The sequence below is a fragment of the Neomonachus schauinslandi genome, chromosome 3, assembly GCF_002201575.2.
Source record: "Neomonachus schauinslandi chromosome 3, ASM220157v2, whole genome shotgun sequence".
NCBI classification, from domain to species: domain Eukaryota; kingdom Metazoa; phylum Chordata; class Mammalia; order Carnivora; family Phocidae; genus Neomonachus; species Neomonachus schauinslandi.
In genome coordinates, this window is record NC_058405.1 from 155,043,545 (window position 1) to 155,063,104 (window position 19,560).

The following is a 19,560-nucleotide window of genomic DNA, read 5'->3' on the forward strand; positions in this document are numbered from 1 at the left end:
TTGCCCTGATGGTGGTTAACAGGTGTTCTCTTCAGCTACCTAAATGTAAAGCCGTTTTGTCTTTTCACTGTAGAAGGCTTCTCTTCTTTAAGTGTGAATTCCCACTCTTAGAGCAAAACTACTCTGAAACGACTGCACTAGTATTTTCATTGCTTTCTTGTTTCTTAGCTATTTACAGTCATATTTAGAAATACCTATTCACTTCCCTGTCGAGAAGGCAAGAAATATATTACGCTGATGAGACAAAAGACAAGAGAGCAGAAAACATGTGTTTTACTCTCCGCCTGGCCATCATGGACGAGGATGAAGAGGCTCTTGGCTTTTCCTTCAAAGAAAAGAATGTTTGAACTTTGTATTTTTACCATTTCTTATGCTCATTAATGAAATCTGTTATTTTCCTATCGTTCAGAAGTTACCCGATACTTTAGTCCTCCTAAAACTAAAAACATTTTCTAATCATGGACTCTCTTCCGTTGCGGGGTATGTTTGCCAAATTACCCAAACGCCGCACGTTCACCCAGGTGAGACCTGTACCTGCAAAGCCGACAGGACAATCCGGGAGGCGAGCAAGAGGAAACTACATATCCCGCCATGCCTCGCTCATGAGCACAATGGAGCCCTGTCGTCATCCGGGTCACGGGGCTGCGCGTTCCGTGCGCGCCGCCGGATTCCGGCCTGGGTGCCGCCCCGGGCGGAGGGCCCTCCTGGGCCGGGAAAACTGCAATTCCCGGCATGCGTGCCACGGATGCGCCTGCGTACAGGAGCTACCGCGCCGGAGCGGGTTGGTTTAAAGCGCTGTGTTAGTTCCATGGAAACCGGCCTGCCTGCTGAGGGATAGAGCTACCGGTGGACAGATGGAGTGTGAGGTAAGGCTACCGGCCGTGGACGGGGTGCCTTGCCGGTCCTGCGGGGGGAGTTGGCGACTCAGCCAAGACCACCATGATCTCCTCCTGCCGCCCTGTCATTCTCTTGGCAGTGTTTAGTCTCCGCCCTCCCGACCCCAGGATCCTAATTTATGGCGCTTCTGCGCTGGATGCAGGTGAAAACCGTTTAGGAGCTAAGTTTGCGTTGGACTGGCTGCAGCTGAGGGACGGAGGATAGCCACCAGGGAGGGCCTTCAGATAAGCCCCAATACCACCTTTTCTTTATATGTTAGGTTGGAGGTTACAGGTTCTTAGGAAAGCCATTTCGACGTGTTTTTTGTTTTTTAATTTTTGTCACCTGTTATATTCCCCGATCTGCTTTTTAGAATGCATTCGTTCCTTGAAGTTTTCCCAGTACCTGACACTTGTGCTAGAACAGAATGGATGTTCGTTAAATTTTTGTTGAGTTTTCCGTTTGTTTGCCAGCCACAGTGCCCCATTCACTGTGCTAGGCTCTGAAGATAGGGAGAGATCAATCTGACCGTACTTCGGAGAACTCAGTCTAGCTCGAACACCCACACACTCCTCATGTACTCCACTTGTTCATAGTGGAGCACCTAGGGACACTCAGTTCCCTGAATCCTTTCTGTTCTCCGTTAGACAGTCTTGTGGCTTTACAAGTGGCATGTGCGTTGACAACTCCAAAATTTATATCACCAGCCCACACTTCTTCCCTGAACTCCGAATTAACAAGTTCAGTCTTGTTGTGGCCATCTTTTCTGTTTTAAATTTAACATTTCCAAAACAACTCAATCTTTCAGCTAAAACCAGTTCTGACAGACTTCCATTGTCTCAATTAATGACAACACCATCTTTCCAATTATATCCTTGCTCTCATATTTCATATCTAATCCATCAGCAAAACCAATCTTTAAAACATATCTGGAGTCTGACCACTTCTTACTATTCTCTTGCTATCACCCCGGTCCTAGCCAATGGCACCTCCTGCCTGGGTTATTGTAGCAGCTTCCCAACTGGTCTTTCTACCTCTGTGGTTGTCCTACCCTCCTGGGAGGGTATCCAGAGTGATCCAGTTAAAAGGTAAGTTACATCACAGCACTCCTCCACTCTACACAGTCCAATGGTACTGAGAGTAAAAGCCAAAACTTTTAAGACCTAATGTGATCTGGTCCCTTTATTACCTTCTGACCTCACCTTCTATAGTTCTCTCCTTCACTTACTCCTCTCCAGCCAGACTGACCTCCTTACTGTTTGTAAGGATCTTTGTACTCACTGATCTTTGTACTCACTGTTTACTCTTTCTGGACTTTTCAGTCACCTGACTTTTACTAGTATATTACTTAAGACATTGGTCTTATTCATGCCATCCTTTCAATGAGGTAACCTACTTAGGAGCTCCATAGACATACTCTCCCTAAATACAGAAACAGAATTGTATTAATTTGATAATGATACGTTTATGAAAGTAGCTATGAATGCACTTTCTTAAAACTAAAAGTTTATATATTAGTATTTTTATTATTGTTACGATCAAGCATCAGGCCTTGGGTTCAAGACTACATTCAATGATATTTGCATCTTTTCAAAAACTGCAAAGCACACATAAGTCAAGCCATAGTCTCTTTGCTGCAATATTAGCAATTAGAGCTAGATTCTTTTCTTGTAAGATTGTACTTCTTAGACTCCGAGCTTTTGAGCTATGCCTTCTGAGGATCTGCCAAGTGGCCAGTGGACTGTGTGTGGGGCCTGCCAGCTGAGGGAGGACAGGCAAGGGTATACTGCAGTGAAAGTGAGAATCTTTCCTGACTCAGCAGATTTACTGGATCCCAGGTAGTTACCTCACTCTTCCTTTAACAGGCTCCCAGGTATTCCAGGACTCTCCCTGGTGGATATTAAGGCTGTCTTAGTCTTGCTATTCATCTACCATTGATTGCTTCCTCGAGCTCTCCTGACCTTGACATGTTTTCTTTTTTTTTTTCCCCATTGCAGGGGAGGTTTGTGGAGGAATGGTTTTCAGTTAATCCTGGGACCTGTTTTTAATCTCCAAAGGGTAGATTGGCTTGTTTAGTGGTTTTGTTTTTTTTGTTTTTTTTTTGGCTTGTTTAGTTTTCCAGTCAACTTCTTGGATGATTTGCACATGTTCATCAGTGATTCACTAAGAGGATATTTCAAGAACACCGCCATGTTCACTTAGAAGCTTTATCCCCTGCCCAACATCAGTCTGTCCCAAGCATCTCACTCTTCCCTTTCTTAGGGTGAATTTTCTTTCCAGAAACCTGAATGGCTCCAGGGTAGATCAGGTTCAGGTGGGCATGAGTGATGAGGGGAATCAAATTCTTACTCAAACATATATAAACTTTCTCTTAAAAAAAAAATTTAATTTGGTTTTAAATTTCGTTTTTATGGCCAAAAGTGCACACAATACTGTAAAGTAAGTGTGAGCATTTTATACATATCATAGGTACTTTAGGGAAATATCAGCAAAACTGTGACATTTCAACAATACATGAAAAAATTTTATTTATTTTTTAAGATTTTATTTATTATTTGATAGAGACACAGCGAGAGAGGGAACACAAACAGGGGGAGTGGGAGAGGGAGAAGTAGGCTTCCCGCTGAGCAGGGAGCCCCGATGCGGGCCTGGATTCCAGGACCCTGGGATCTCGACCTGAGCCGAAGGCAGATGCTTAACAACTGAGCTACCCAGGCACCCCTACATGAAAAAATTTTAGATGGGAATCTGTATCCCATTCAAAATATGTGGTAAACTTGTATTCCATTTTCTGTATTTTTTCCCTAAAATGGACTAATATTTGTATTAGTATTTTATGCTTGGCTTTTGATATAAATTAATAGAGGCCATCCTTTATATTATAACTAGCTGCCTCAGCCTAACAAGTTACCAGGGAAATTGTCCTCCCTCACATCTCTGGTAGTACTTGTCCTTTCTTTTACCACCCCTTCTACTTGTTTCTCCACCAACTATTGCCTGGGGCTACTGTGTTTCAGGAATGTTTTTGCTGCAAGCAACAGAAAAACATGACTAACACAAAAGGCAAAAGCTTATTTTTCTCAAATAAGCAGAGGTTGGATGTTGCTAGTTTTGGGCAAGGAAAAAAAAAAACCTCAGGTTAATCTGAACTTCTCTGGCCTTTTCCTTGTATTTCTCAGATGCTGGTGATCCCTAGCTCTCTGTGTCTAAAAGTGAGGCACTTATGGCTGACTAAAAGAGAGCTCTCAGAGCTCTGGGCCTCATACAGGGAAATAAAGGACCGGCACCATCATTTCAGTTTTTTCTATCAGAAAAACAAAAGCCTTCTCAGAAGCTCCTTGCAAACTTTTTGCCTAAAGTCTCATTGGCCAGAATGTGTCACCTGACTGTGCCAGCTGCAAGGGAGGCTGGGGACATGAACTCTTCAGCTTCTTTTATAGAGAAAACAAAGGAGTCAACTCTGTCTACCCCAAACCTTATTAAACACTTTACATTTCCTCCCCACTTTAAGCCTGGTTTATTTCTAGGTGGGCAGTAACAAGACAGCAGGTGATAGAAAATGGAATGGAGGGTAAATCCATGTGGTGTTTCTCTGTTGTTACCCTTCCATTTTCTCCCCACCCACACTCCCCCAACCCTAACCCTGGTCTCATGGAGGCTCTTCCTTCTATTACCTGAGGAACACTATCCTGGTACATGTGGTAACATGAGCAGGAGTCTCCAAATCTGGCTTTTTTTCAGAAACATGGATGAAACTTACTTCAACTCTTTGTAGATCCAAAGACTTTGTTACTGTCTATACCATTGTCTTTCTCTTCAGGAAATTTTGAAAGCATGGATGGAAATTAATAATAGAGAGCTTCTTTGCCCCCATGTCCTTAAGCTGATCATTAACAGAAAATCTTTTAACAAATTCAGATTACATGTGTCAGAAATGCTTTCTGTTTCATAGAAGAGAATAGAAGAGAGAAATCCTGGTCAGAAGCACTAAAATAAGAGTAAAAAGAAAATTTGTACCCTTTGACCTACATCATTCCATTTCCCCTTCCCTCCACCTCATTCTATTCTCTGTTTCTATGAAATCAACCTTTTTTTTTTAATTCCACATATAAATGATATCAAACAATATTTTTCTGCTCTGTCTGGTTCATCTCACATAGCATAATGCCCTCTAGATTCATCAATGTCAGTGGCAGGATTTTCTTTTTATGGCTGAATAATATTTTATTATATATATTATATATATAATATATATATAAAAATCACTTCTTTGTCCATTCATCTGGTGAATGACATTTAGGTTGTTTCTCTATATTGGCTATGGTGAATAATGCTGCACTGAACATGAGTGAACAAGTACTTCTTTAAAATCCTGTCTTTGATTCCTTTGTATATATACAAAGGAGTGGGATTGCTGGATCATATGATAGTTATATTTTTAATTTTTTGAAGAACTTCCATACTGTTTTCCATAAATGGCTGTACCATTTTATATTCCCACCAACAGTGTATGAGGGTTCACTTATCTCCACATTTTCACCAACATTTGCTATCTTCTTGATAATAGCTATCCTAACAGGTGTGAGGTGATATTTCATTGTGGTTTTGATTTGCATTTCCCTGGTGATTAGTGATTTGAGCACCTTTTAATTTATCTATTGGCCATCTCTTTGTTGTCTTTGGAGAAAATGTCTGTTAGGATCCTCTGCTCATTTTTTTTAATTAGTTTCTTTGCATTTTTGCTATTGAGTTATATGAGTTCTTTATATATTTTGGACATTAACTGCTTATCAAATCTGTGGTATGCAATTATTTACTATGATTCTGTAGGTTACCTTTTCAAATAAGTTCTGAGGATCTAATGTACAGCATGGTAGCATAGTAATATGTTGTATAGTTGAAAGTTGTGAGAGTAGATCACACAACACACACAAAGTTAACTATGTTATCTATGTGGGGTGATGAATGTGTTAATTATCTTGATCTTGGTAACCATTCTACAGTGTATATATCAAATCATCACATTGTACACTTTAAATAAAATTATATTCAATTATTCCTCAGTAAAGTTAAAAAAAAAAGACTAGACCATTCTCTGGGACCTGTTGTGGGGAGATAAAGGTGATTGGAGAGCTATTTCAGGATGAAGAAATGTTCGGGGCACCTGGGTGGCTTAGTCGTTAAGCATCTGCCTTCGGCTCAGATCGTGGTCCCAGGGTCCTGGGATCGAGCCCCACATCAGGCTCCCTGCTTGGTGGAAGCCTGCTTCTCCCTCTCCCACTCCCTCTGCTTGTGTTCCCTCTCTCGCTGTGTCTCTCTCTGTCAAATAAATAAATCATTTTTTTAAAAAGAAAAGGTGAAGCAATGTTCTTGATATTGGCAAGAAACTCAGTCTTTTCACTGCCCCCCATCATGCTGCTACCCCCTTAAATCCTGCCACCAGTTTTCCCACTTCTTTAATTCTTGCCTTGAGTGATGGAGACTATCAATTACTTGGACCTGAGGTAGTCACCACTTGCACTGCCTGGGAGGTGAGGGGAAGAGAGATCTCTGATTACACAGCAAGAGGGGGAGAAAAGATGTGTTCCTAATATCCAAAGTGGGATCTTTGTGAACGTTTCCATGGGAGCACTGTTGCTAGTAATGGTTAAGGTTTACAGTTGGTTGGTATAGAAATGTCTATACAAAAGGTTGGAGTTGCAGGAAAATGTCCTTAAAGTTTCTTTCCCCAATGACCTTGTCATTGAACTTTGGGCCCATGATTCATCTATATGTTGGGACTGCTTCTTCTATGCTAATTCTGCCTAATTCTGTCACTAATATTTCAAAATATTAGGAAAGAAGAGAAGTCTGGAAATTTTATGTCAATAGCTATAGAAGAGTCTTTGCTAGGCTATGAAGTTAAGTTTGCAAATTATTTTTTAAAATCACTGCTTCAATGTAGTTGGTAAATTTATCTTACAACAAGTGCTCAGAAATCTAAGTATAGAATGTTTTTCTGAAAGGTTGGTTAGAATATGTTAAAATGGTGATGGCTAGTAATGAAAGAAGTAATAATTCCCTTAGCCAAGTCATAGGTCCTAGTTATGTGTCTAATACTACCAGATAGATAGACTAGATTATGATGAAATAACAAACTACTCAACAATCTCAGTGGCTTATAACAACGTAAGTTTATTGCCCACTCACACTGGATGTCATGGACGGGCCATAGCTCTGCTTCATGTCTTCTTCACTGTGGGATCTTGGCACACTAAGCTGGCCCTATCTGCGTTGTTGCTCATCTCATGGAGGGGAGAAAGAAGGAGATGATGAATGACAAGTTGGCTCTTAAAGTTCCCACCCACATTAAACTGACCAAAGCAAGACACATGGCCATTCCTGACCTCAACAGAACAGGGATGTGTAATTCTCCCACAAGAAGGGACAGTGACTATTTTGAACCATAATAGAACCTACTATACCAATATTGTGACTTTAATCTCAGGTGCATATGGAAACTACAGTGTCCAGACCGGTCCTCTCTCCAACCCACATCAATGCTACAGCTTCTGAAACATTCACGGTACTTCAGGAAAGGATGAGAATAGTTGAGGAACAGACCAGTTCTCTGAGGGATGACCTAATAATGTTGAACTTTGGTGAAAAAAGGTAACAAATGGAAAATGAACTAGATCTTTGTAAGTTGAAGAATTCTTAGGAGTCATAGTACAGATGGTTTGGCAGATGAAATATAGGTATTTATAAAAGAATTGAAAAAAAAGTTTCCATTTGCACATTAATTAGAAAATATTTGTGAGATAGAGTTGTCATCTTGTAATAGAGCTACTACCACTATTCCCCTGAACAGATACTTATTTCAAATGAGGAGGTGGGTCGGGGGATGGGGTAACAGGATGATAGGCATTAAGGAGAGTCCGTGATATAATGAGCACTGGGTGTTATAGGCAACTGATTAATCCCTGAACTCTACCTCTGAAAATAATAATACACTGTATGTTAATTTATTGAATTCAAATAAAATAAAATTTTATTTTAAAATAAAATTTTAAAAATGTGCTAATTAGGTGCACAAACTGTTCATCTTCAAAACTTGATTGAAAACAAATATGGAATTTTTATATAATTAGAAAAAATTTAGTTCATATTTTTAAAATCAAAAATAGACTTTGATATTAGTTAAGGTGAACATCTAAACTTGATTCATGCCATTGATATTGTCTTCATTTTCTTTCCCCAGATTTATTGTAAATTAAAAGAAAGGTTTTAAATCTTTAAAAAAATTTCCTAATTTAAAATGAGGTACTCAAAAAAAAAAAAACCCCACCTTTTTTTCACCTTGGCTAAAGAAGGTATTGCCACTAAAAGTTGGATGATTAATGGCCTGAGGAATCTGGGTACTTAAGCAGCCAATATCAAATTTGCTGGTGTGATTTTCTTTAAGATTACAATATATTTCTTTAGTGTCTCTCATGAAAACCTAAAATTATTATAGTTGGTATTATAGCACCCATAGAATGAATAATTCTTCAGTAGTTAGAGATTAAATTTGTATAGATGCTGAGTATGTGAGAATAAAGTAGGAATGTTTATTATGACCTTGTTTAAAATTTTTCTAAAAATATGTGAATATATTTACTCCATGCTAACTTTAATTTTTTATAATTATAGATTTATTATTTAACATGTTTTATGTACCACATAAAACTTTACAAAAAATTCACATTAAAAGAAACAACCGTTATAAAGTCAGTGGTCTTTATCCAACTGACATTAGTCTCATCCTCTTTACCTAATGGTGCTTTCTCTATTTAAATTTGGAGAACTAACAGATGCTTAACTAAGGAATCTAATTTTTATTCTTGGTAGAAATGACCTGATGATTGGGATTACCATAGTACACATTGCAATGCATAATATTGTTAATTTGGGATCTTTGTCCAGAGGCCAACTGGAGACTCCGAAATGTTTAGAAGAGCCTGTGAGCCAGAATATCATTAGTCCCATCCAGAATGAAATGTTTTGTTCAGGAAAACCAGATATTCTATGGAAGAACTGTGAGTTTCTGGTAAATCGAATGTGCCGTCTGGAAAGCCTCATCCAGTCCTTGAAGATGAACATCTTTCGTCTGCAAACTGAAAAGGATTTGAATCCACAGAAAACAGGTACAGAGAGAAGAGAATCATCAGAAATTTGGTCCTGTATGGGTGCTTAATGAGTTTATGATTCTTTTCCTTTCCTGACCTTCTTTCAACTGCTCCATGACCCTCCTGTGCTGTTGGGTAGCTTTTCTGAAGGATCGACTGAATGCAATACAGGAGGAGCATTCCAAGGACTTGAAGCTGTTGCATCTTGAAGTGATGAATTTGCGCCAGCAACTAAGAGATGTAAAAGAGGAAGAAGACAAGGCACAAGAAGAAGTGCAAAGGTTGACTGCCACCCTGGAGATTGCCTCAGAGACAAAGGTTTGAATCCAGATTTCTGAAATACAGATTCACTGTTATCTGTTAACTGGAGGAGGCAACAGACCCATAAAATTGACTTTTAAAATTAGGTGATATGATGTAAGGATTCTTGACATTTCAAAGTTATCTACATTGATAACCTAAACTATTGTGTACTATCAGTAATGTGGTGTTTATAGAGCCCTTACCCTGATATGCATGAGAGTGGGAGTCCAAGGGTATAAGGCAGAGTCTCTGCTCTTCCAAGAGCTTATATGCTAGCTGGGAGAACAAGGAATAGCATGAAAAACTAAATAGAGAAAAAATAAGGACATAGGAAATGTTAAAGAACAGTGTAGGACAGTAAGTGAATATTGACATGTGTTTTGTGTTCAGGTGGGTTTGAGAGGGTGGGTATGCCCTATCTCCCTAGAGTAGATTAGGGTAGGCTTCAAGGAAGAGGTAAGTCATGAGCTGAATTTTGTAGAAGGCAAAGTAGAGAGGTGAGGACATTTCAAGGAGTACACACAGAGGCAGGAAAGAATATAGAGTAGGATAATAAACTGACAATTTTGTTCTCCCTTCAAGGGCCAGGCAGTATAATAGATGGTCAACATGTTAATTTGTTAAATTTTTGAAAAACCTCATGACAGGATGATACTGTCCCCATTTTAGTAATAAGAGCATTGGGCCCCAGAGAGAACTCATTTCTCTAAGATGACACTTCCCTATTTTCTTCCTGTTACCCAGCTTTGAACTTAGATTTTTCCCACTGATAAAGTTAGAGGAAATGCATAAACTAGCCTGAGAGGAGTGAGGATTGGGTGGTGGTGGGGGGGGTAAATAAATTGGACATTAGTGAGGGATCACATTATAGAGGATTTCAAAATCAAGAATAATCAGTAGTTGGGCTTGATACTATCGGGGTGATTATCATTTTTGATAAGGAAGTGACATAACAAAAATAAGAAAACTAATCTGGCAGTGGTGTAGAGTTTTGGGAAACCAATTAGGAGTCCATTGCATGATTTGAGCCACAAGCCTTATTAGGTCTGACTTAGGGTGGCATTTTGAAAAGAAATGTTTTATGAAGAAAGGTATGTTAGAATATGATACTGGACAGGAGCTGAGTATAGGAAAGAAGGCAAAAATGACTGAGGTTTTACATCTTGGATTGTGGTGCCATTAATAGTGATATAAAAGAGAATAAATAGTGAAAGCTGTATTTTTGATCCTCAGCTCCTAAGCACGGATGATATTTGAGGCAAGAAGAGATTGAATATTTAAAAAAAAAAAAAAAAAGAATATACTCTGTAAGAAAAAGTTCCGTCAATTACCAGGTTCTCTCATTATTGAATTTTACATAAAAGTGAATGTGTTTGGGGTCCCTTCGTGGCTCAGTCAAGTGTCCGACTCTTGGTTTCAGCTCAGGTCATGATCTCATGGGTTGTGAGATTGAGCCCAGGCAGGGGTGGGGGGGTGGTTTGCTTGAAGATTCTCTCCCTCTGCCCCTCCACCAACTTGTGCATGCATTCTCTCTCTCTCTCATCTTTTTTCCTTTTTTTTCTTTTTTTAATACAAATTCAATTAATCAACCTATAGTGTATTATTAGTTTCAGAGGTAGAGTTCAGATTCATCAGTTGTATATAACACCCAGTGCATCCCCCTACCCATCTCCCCTCCAGCAACCCTTAGTTTGTTTCCTATAGCTAAGAGTCTCTTATGGTTTGTCTCCCTCTCTGATTTCATCTTACTTTATTTTTCCCTCCCTTCCCCTACATTCATCTGTTTTGTTTCTTAAATTCCGCATATGAGTGAGATCATATGATGATTGTCTTTCTCTGACTTATTTCGCTTAGCATAATACCCTCTAGTTCCATCCTCTTCGTTGCATGTGGCAAGATTTCACTTTTTTGAAGGCTGTGTAATATTACATTGTATGTATATGTGTGTGTGTGTGTGTGTGTGTGTGTGTGTATAGCACATCTTTTTTTTTTAAAGATTTTATTTATTTATTTGACAGACACAGTGAGAGAGAGAACACAGCAGGGGGAGTGGGAGAGGAGAAGCAGGCTTCCAGCAGAGCAGGGAGCCCGATGCGGGGCTCGATCCCAGGACCCTGGTATCATGACCTGAGCTGAAGGCAGACACTTAATGACTGAGCCACCCAGCCGCCCCTATAGCACATCTTCTTTATCCATTCATCTGTTGATGGACATCTGGGCTCTTTCCATAGTTTGGCTATTGTGGACATTGTTGCTATAAACATTGGGGTGCAGGTGCCCCTTTGGATCACTACATTTGTATCTTTGGCGTAAATACCTAGTAGTGCTGGCTCTGGTGTTAACATTATGAGGAATCTCCATACTGTTTTCCACAGTGGTTGCACCAGTTTGCATTCCCACCAACTGTGTAAGAAGGTTCCCATCTGGCAAGGTTCTCCACATCCTTGCCAACATTTGTTGTTTCCTGACTTGTTAATTTTAGCCATTCTGACTGGTGTGAGGTGGTATCTCATTATGGTTTTGATTTGTATTTCCCTTATGCCAGGTGATGTTGATCTTTTCGTGTGTCTGTTGGCCATTTGTTTGTCTTTGGAAAAATGTTCATGTCTTCTGCCCATTTCTTGACTGGATTATTTGATTTTTGCGTGTTTTGCAAATATCTTCTCCCATTCTGTCGGTTATCTTTTGGTTTTGTTGACTGTTTTCTTTGGTGTGCAAAAGCTTTTTATCTTGATGAAGTCCCAATAGTTCATTATTAAAAAAAATAAAAATAAAAGGGAAAATAATAGAAGTCATGAATCAAAGTGATAAAATAACTTTCTTTTTAAATATCTCGTAATAATTATTTTAGACTCACAATAAGAAGTATTTATAACTATATTCAGAATAGCATATATAGGTTGCTAGAAAAAAGTCTAGATTTGAACTGATGTGCCTATAGACAGTTTCTTTCTTCATTTCAGATTATTTAGAACCTTTTCCCCTTGTACTTCTAGAAGAATGCAGCCATTATTGAAGAGGAATTGAAGACCACAAAACGCAAAATGAACCTGAAAATTCAGGAGGTAAGATAAAAAAAAGGTTCTGGAGGGTGGAGGGGGCATTGGAATTGCTGAGGGGAAGTCAAGAAGGTAGAAAGAATGAAAAACTTTGAAGAAAAAATATGTTACTGTGGAGTAGGAAGATTTTAAAAATATGCCACGTGAAATTCAAGTGAAAGTGGCTACCCTTATTTGACATTAAGAGTTCCTTTTGCCTCATGGCCCTACAACCAGAAATAAAGTAAGTGCTTTGTGAGCCAGGAAGGAAATTAGTTACCATGAAATTCATATGCTAGAGCTAAGTGAACACATGCATCCAAAGACCTTTTAAACTAAAGTTGTGTTTAAAACAAAAAGCTTTTAATAAGCCTGCTCATCTAATTTTACCTTGAAACCTCCATTTCAGCCTAAGTTTTAGTAGATGACAGATTGGGATTTGTGAAGTAGGTGGCTGCTAAAAGTTGCTGGACTAAAAATTGGCAGCTGAAAACAGTGGAAGAGTCAGGAGAATTAGTAATCCCACACACCCTGACCTAAAAACCTCAATATTCCCTGACAGAATAATCATTGATGTTTATCCAAATCAAAAGGATCCAAATTATATTTAAAATACCAAGAAGTAGATATACTTTTAAAGAAAATTCTTATGCAAAATTACTTTTTTAAGTTACGATTTTTAGTGCATAAGGTGTTAAGTATAGCTATCTGGAAAATTCTCTCATGTACTTATTTGCCAGTAGCTACTGATAAAAGCATGATTTTTCATAGAATGTATTACATTTCGTGTATTTTTTTTAGTTTTTAGATATTTTAGTAGACTATTTTATTTTTTTAGAGAAGTTTTGCATTTATAGAAAAATTGCACAGAAAACAGTTCTCATAAACCTGCTCTCCCCATCCCTCCAGTTTCCCCTATTATATTAGTGTGGTACGTTTGTTAAATTTGACAAACTAGTCTTGTTCATAAATAAATTGATAAATCATTACTAGCTAAAGTCCATAGTTTATATTAAGATTCACCCTTTGTTCATTACATTATCTTACAGAATAGTATCACTGCCCTAAAAATGCTCTGTGCTCCATATACCCATCCCTCCCACCTCCTCTTCCTGAGCCCCTGGCAACCACTGATCTTTTCACTGTCTGTAGTTTTGTTATAGTTGGAATGATTCAGTGTGTGATTGTTTTGGACTGGCTTCTTTCACTTAGCATATGCATTTAATGTACCTCCAAGCCTTGTCATGGTATGGTAACTCATTTTATTGCTAAACAATATTCCAGTTGTATGGATGTACCACAGTTTGTTTATCCATTCATCTATTGAAGAACATCTTGGTTGCTTCTGAGTTTTGGCAATTGTGAATAAAGCTGCTATAAACATTCATATGCAGGTTTTTGTGTGGACATGTTATCTACTCATTTGGATAAATACCTAGAGCACAATTGCTGGATCATCTGGTAAGCTTTTGTTTACCTTTGTAAGAAAGTGCCAACCTGTCTTAAAAAATGGCTGTACCATTTTCCATTCATACCAACAATGAATGAGTTCCTTTTGCTCCACATTCTCATCACCATGGTGTCTTGTCAGTGTTTTGAATTTTTGCCATTCTAATATGTGTGTAGTGGTATCTTGTTTTAATTATAATTACCTAATGATACATGAGATTGAATATCTTTTTATATGCTTATTTGCCATCTGTATATCTCATTTGGTGAGGTGTCTGTTAGATCTGATGCTTATTTTGCCATTGGGTTGTTTGTTTTCTTATGTTGAGTTTTAAGAGTTCTTTGTATATTTTGGATGCTAGTCCTTAATCAAGTATGTGTTTTGCAATTTTTTTCTCCATTCTGTAGCTTGTTTGCAGAGCAGAAGCTTTTGATTTTGATGAAGTCCAACTTACTAATTTTTTCTTTCAGGAACTGTACTTTTGGTGTTATAAGTCATCACCAAACCCAACACACCAAGATTTTTCTCCTGTGTTATTTTTAGAAGCCTTATAGTTTTGCATTTTAAATTTAAATAAATGATACATTTCGAATTAATGACGTGAGGTCTGTATCTAGATTCTTTGTGTGTGTGTGTGTGTGTGTGTGTGTGTGTATGTCCAGTTGTTTCAGCACCATTTGTTTAAAACACTATCAGTGATTACCATTTATCATTACTCTTTATTAGGAAAGTCTTAATTCTGAGTGCTGTGATAAAATCTTGAATTTTTTATTGAACCCTGTCAAGGATCCTTAGAAGGACTGTCCTTGTCAAAATGCATTTTGGTATTCAAGCAGGAAGGATGTATTAGTTTGCTAGGGCTGCAGTAACAAAGTACCACAGACTAGGTGGCTTAAACAACAGAAATTTCTTATATTTATGGAGATTTGAAGTCCAAGATCAAGATGTCAGCAGGTTTTTTTCTCCTGAGGCTTCTCTACTTGACTTGCAGATGGCTGCCTTCACATGGTCCTCACGTGGTCTTTGCTTTGTGTGTTGCACATCCCTGGTATCTTCGTGTATCCCTGTTTCCTTCTCTTATAAGGACACCATTCAGGTTGGGTTAGGACCCACCCTAACAGCATCCTTACAGTTTATCACCTCTTTAAAGGCCCTATCTCCAAATACAGTCATATTTTGAGATACTGGGGTTAGAGCTTCAGCATAATATTTTTGGGGAATACAATTCAGTCCATATCAGGGGGCTGTATAAAGACAGAATAAATGTGGTATACATCTTCCTAAGAGGTAAGAAATATATATAGAATCTGGCTCTGATAGACATAAAACTGGTTGCTTTTAATAATACTTCAGAATTAATACCTCAATAGTATAATTATCAAATAAAGATCCCTCTATAAAGGACTTAAATAGTATCTCGAGTACATTATACTATATAATTTGATCCAGAGCTTAGAAAAATATAGTAAGCTACAAAGTAATTATAATCTGATGGGGCGCCTGGGTGGCTCAGTCGTTAAGCGTCTGCCTTCGGCTCAGGTCATGATCCCAGGGTCCTGGGATCGAGCCCCACATTGGGCTCCCTGCTCAGCGGGAAGCCTGCTTCTCCCTCTCCCACTCCCCCTGCTTGTGTTCCCTCTCTCACTGTGTCCCTCTCTGTCAAATAAATAAATAAAATCTTTTAAAATTATCTGATACTATAGTATTAGATTATTAATACAGCCAAAAGTAAAAACTGTGGTCATCCTTAATAAGATTGTAATGTTTATAATGATGAGGAAGGATGAGGAAGGAATTTCTAAACTTGAAATGAAGGAATAGAATTATAAAAGGTTCAATAGATTTGAACACATAAGAATTAAAAATCCTGCATGTAAAGAAAAGGGGGGCAAAAAGCAAAACTAGTAAAACCTAGCAAAACTAGATAAACAATCTTTCCTTTTAAAGAACTTAAAATTGAGTAAAAACAAAAAACAAAAACCCCAAAAAAGTGGTCAACTAACATTTCAAAAAATATATAATAGCTCAGAAAATATACAGAGCTAATAACCATATGAGAAATGTTTAATCTCACTAGTAACCAAAGAAATGAAAAGCTGTCAAGATGTTATTTTTAATTTATTAGATTAGCAAAGATTTAAGAAAACAACAGTACATAGTACTGATGGGATTTATTCTAATACTACTGATAGGCTAAAATTGGAAGGAAAATTATATACCAAATTTATCAAAAGTCTAAACATTATTAAACCTTTAACCTAATGATTCCTCTTGTAGGAATCTATCCTAAGGAAATAGAAATGCAAAGAAAGATTTATTCACAGGAATGTTCCGCAGAACAATATTTAGAATAGTGAAAAACTGGAAAAAGCTAAATGTTTGTTATTAGGAGTATGATTAAGAATATTACAGAACATTTGCAAAATGGGCTGTTATGTAAGTTTCATGCCAACACACTTTCCATGTCTTTCAACTTTTTAAAAAGTTTTTAAACATAAAATAAATCATCCATAGAGAAAACACATGCAAAACATATGTACAATTTAGGAAAAGAGCTATAAAGTGTACTCTTAGGTCATCTTCACTGGGGCTTAAAAAGCAGAATTTCCTTCTACTTAACATCATTTCATAAAAGGAATAGCATTCTGCAATTCCCATCTAAGTTTGAAAGGATCTCTTTACCTCATGAGAAAAGAGATTCTTTTTTTATCTTTATCTAACTCATCATCATTTATTGAGAGAAACAAGGTTAGTATACCCCAATTCTTGAGTGGTAGTTTTATCCATTACTTAACAGTTACTTCATTGTTTCTTTAGACCTTTAAATTCCAAAACAGAATTGGAACAGCTTTCAAGGGTATGTTTATAATCCTATGGGATAAAAAATATTTTAAAAAGGGAGATGAAGTAATCAAATATGGAAAAAGAGTTAAAAGTGAAATTCAGAAAATTCAGAAAGTATGTATATACTAAGGTGTGATGTTAGTGTTTTTCAACCTTCTTTTTGACAAGTCTACTGAGACATACATTTTATACTGTAACACCGTACATAAATAATATACACAAACATTTCATGAAGCCTTACTTACCCTTCTTTATTACATGCTCTGTGCTCTGATATTTTTTTTTCCCCTTTTGAAAGTGCTGCTTGCAACTTATTAATACATCTTGACCCACAATTTGGAAAAAAGACTTACACAATGGGAAGACAAGGGCAACAGATACGACTCTGACTACTTGTTTCTTAGTAGTTTATCCCTTAGGGAGAAACACAAGCTTGTTTCTGAGTAGTCATTAATGAATGAAAAATGTTTGGGAGTGAGATGGCATGTCTGGTAAACTTTTCATGGTGAGTTTGATCTTTGCCAAACTGCTGTGATGTTCCCTTGGTCTTGCCTAACTGCAATTTGTTCTGTAGCTAAGGAGACAACTATCTCAGGAGAAGCACCTGAAGGAATCTCTTGAGAAATCTGCATCAGCCATGCTGTTCAAAATACAAGAAATGGAATCAACAGTGGAGGTGGAACGGAAACAGGTAGATTTTTTTCTTCTTATGTCAAGGAAGTGAAACCAAAAAGAAAGCTGATATTTTACCTGTAAGTCTTTAGTTTTGCTAACTTTCTCTAGATTTATTAAATTTTTGCCCGTAGTATTATTTGAAATACCTACATGTAACTTAGACTATTCAGTTCTAAGTATTCAAGGCAATTAGTAGTTCCAAATTCTAATACCTATATTTGGATTACATAATCTTTATTTTAACCAATGGCTGTCCTTCATAATAAAATTATAAAAAAGCTTTTACTTAAGGAATTTGTTTTGTTTTTTTAAAATATTTTATTTATTTATTTGACAGAGACAGACAGCAAGAGAGGAAACACAAGCAGAGGGAGAGGGAGAAGCAGGTTTCCCACCAAGTGGGGAGCTCGATGCGGGGCTCAATCCCAGGGTCATGACCTGAGCCAAACTGCCTCTGCCACCCAGGCGCCCCGCCCCCCCACTTTTTTATTTTTTAAAGATTTTTAAAATTTATACAACTGCTGTTTTTTAACCTCTTCCCATTTTTTTTTAAAGATCTTATTTATTAGAAAGAGCACAAGCAGGGGTAGCAGCAGAGGGAAAAGGAGAAGCAGGCTCCCCACTGAGCAGGGAGCCTGATGCGGGACTCAATCCCAGGACCCTGGGATCATGACCTGAGCCAAAGGCAGCCACTTAACCTACTGAGCCACCCAGGCACCCCTACTTATGGAATTTGTAAATGATCCTTTATTGCTATAACTTGCACTACCAATATAGTGGCTACTAGCCACATATGGCTATTTAAATTTAAATTAGTTAAAATTAAATTAAAAATTCAATTTCTCACCCACTCTGGCCACACTTCAGGTGCTCAGCAGTTACTTGTGCCTGATGCATGTGGTGTTGGAGAGTGTACAGAAAGTTCTGTCGGACAGCCCTACTGTAAAACACTGCACCCTACTGAAATCTTTAACATAGAAACTCCCCTTCTCCCTCCAGTGATGTTAAGATCAGAAAATCTGCCTCACACATGTGCTCGAAGGTAGTTTGGTAGAAATCTTTACTTTACAGAAAGGAGTTTTTCTTACACATTTCAGGTGCAGATCTTGCAGCAAAACTGCATTGCCCTACGCAGGTCTATGCAGACCACACAAGAATTACTGGTGCAGGAGCAACAGAAAAAAGGAGATTTGGAGACTTCTATCTCACAGCTCAAGTCTGACCTAAGTATGAAAATAGATGCTAGAAATTACATTGCTGTTAGTTTTTTTGAGATTTCATGCAAAAACTCTTAAGATCTGAAATTCTTGAAGAGGCCGTTGTTACTGAGATTTACCACAGGACGAAATGTAAAAAATTGTTGATTGCCTTTTTGTCTGTGGCACTGGAAAAAAAAAAGGTAATAAAATAGAATTTGATCCTCTTAACTGTAAACTATTCTGTATTTAAATTTTTTCTCAGGTTTATTTAAGTGTTCGTGGACTTGGGAACATTGGATTTCTAGAAATCTAGATTGAATATTGGATAATAGAACATTAATAAGGAAATAAGTCCTTTAATAGTTGCTAACCTGATTCTAACCATTTATCATGTCAGACTCCCATTTTTCAGGTTGCCATTCTATTGACCTGTATTTGTAGCAATGGGTGGTTGTAAGTTACCTTAGAGCTTAATGTCCTCATTTTACAGATGAGTAAACAGAGTTCTTATAGGTGATTGAGTTAGGAAATGGATAAGTCTAGCCGTGATCCCACGTTGTTCAGTCACGGTTCTTCCAACCCATCAGCCTTGTCGTATTTACTGTTGTTAATACATAATTGTAAAGCAGTTTCAGCCAGTATCAAGTATAGGGATCACAGTGCAGTGCTTCGCATGAGTAACACTTCCTGGTTTACATAGAGCTTTCACATAAACGATCTCATGTAACACGCTAAACTATCCATACTTCCCAAAGTTAAAGCGATGCCTGAGCCTGTATCTTCTACCTCCAGTGTTCCTGCCAGTGTGCCTTCTATGCTCTCTGGCTGTAGTGAGAGCAGGGAATACCAAAAGGGAAATGAAAATTATAAAAAGCATGGAACAAAGAGTAATCTGTTCAGTGTTTTGTTCTGCTTTTAACAGAAAGTACTGTTTTTCCTTATAGTTGTTGAGTAGTGAATTATCTGTGGAGTTCTCACTGATAATGCCCCAAGATAATTTTCCATCTTCCTGTGATTGTGTGGCTCCA

The 19,560-nt window shown here is 37.8% G+C and overlaps 1 protein-coding gene across 1 annotated transcript in view; it reads left to right on the forward strand.

The window, feature by feature from the left end:
* The first annotated feature begins 780 nt into the window (after positions 1-780).
* The window catches only part of CCDC150 (coiled-coil domain containing 150), a 77,680-nt gene continuing 58,900 nt past the window's right edge, over positions 781-19,560 (forward strand). Inside the window, 7 exon segments of the mRNA XM_021703078.1 lie at positions 781-866; positions 7,364-7,527; positions 8,821-9,041; positions 9,163-9,341; positions 12,323-12,391; positions 17,233-17,349; positions 18,431-18,560. Of these exon segments, the coding sequence (XP_021558753.1) occupies positions 855-866; positions 7,364-7,527; positions 8,821-9,041; positions 9,163-9,341; positions 12,323-12,391; positions 17,233-17,349; positions 18,431-18,560 (892 nt within the window). The 5' untranslated portion in view covers positions 781-854.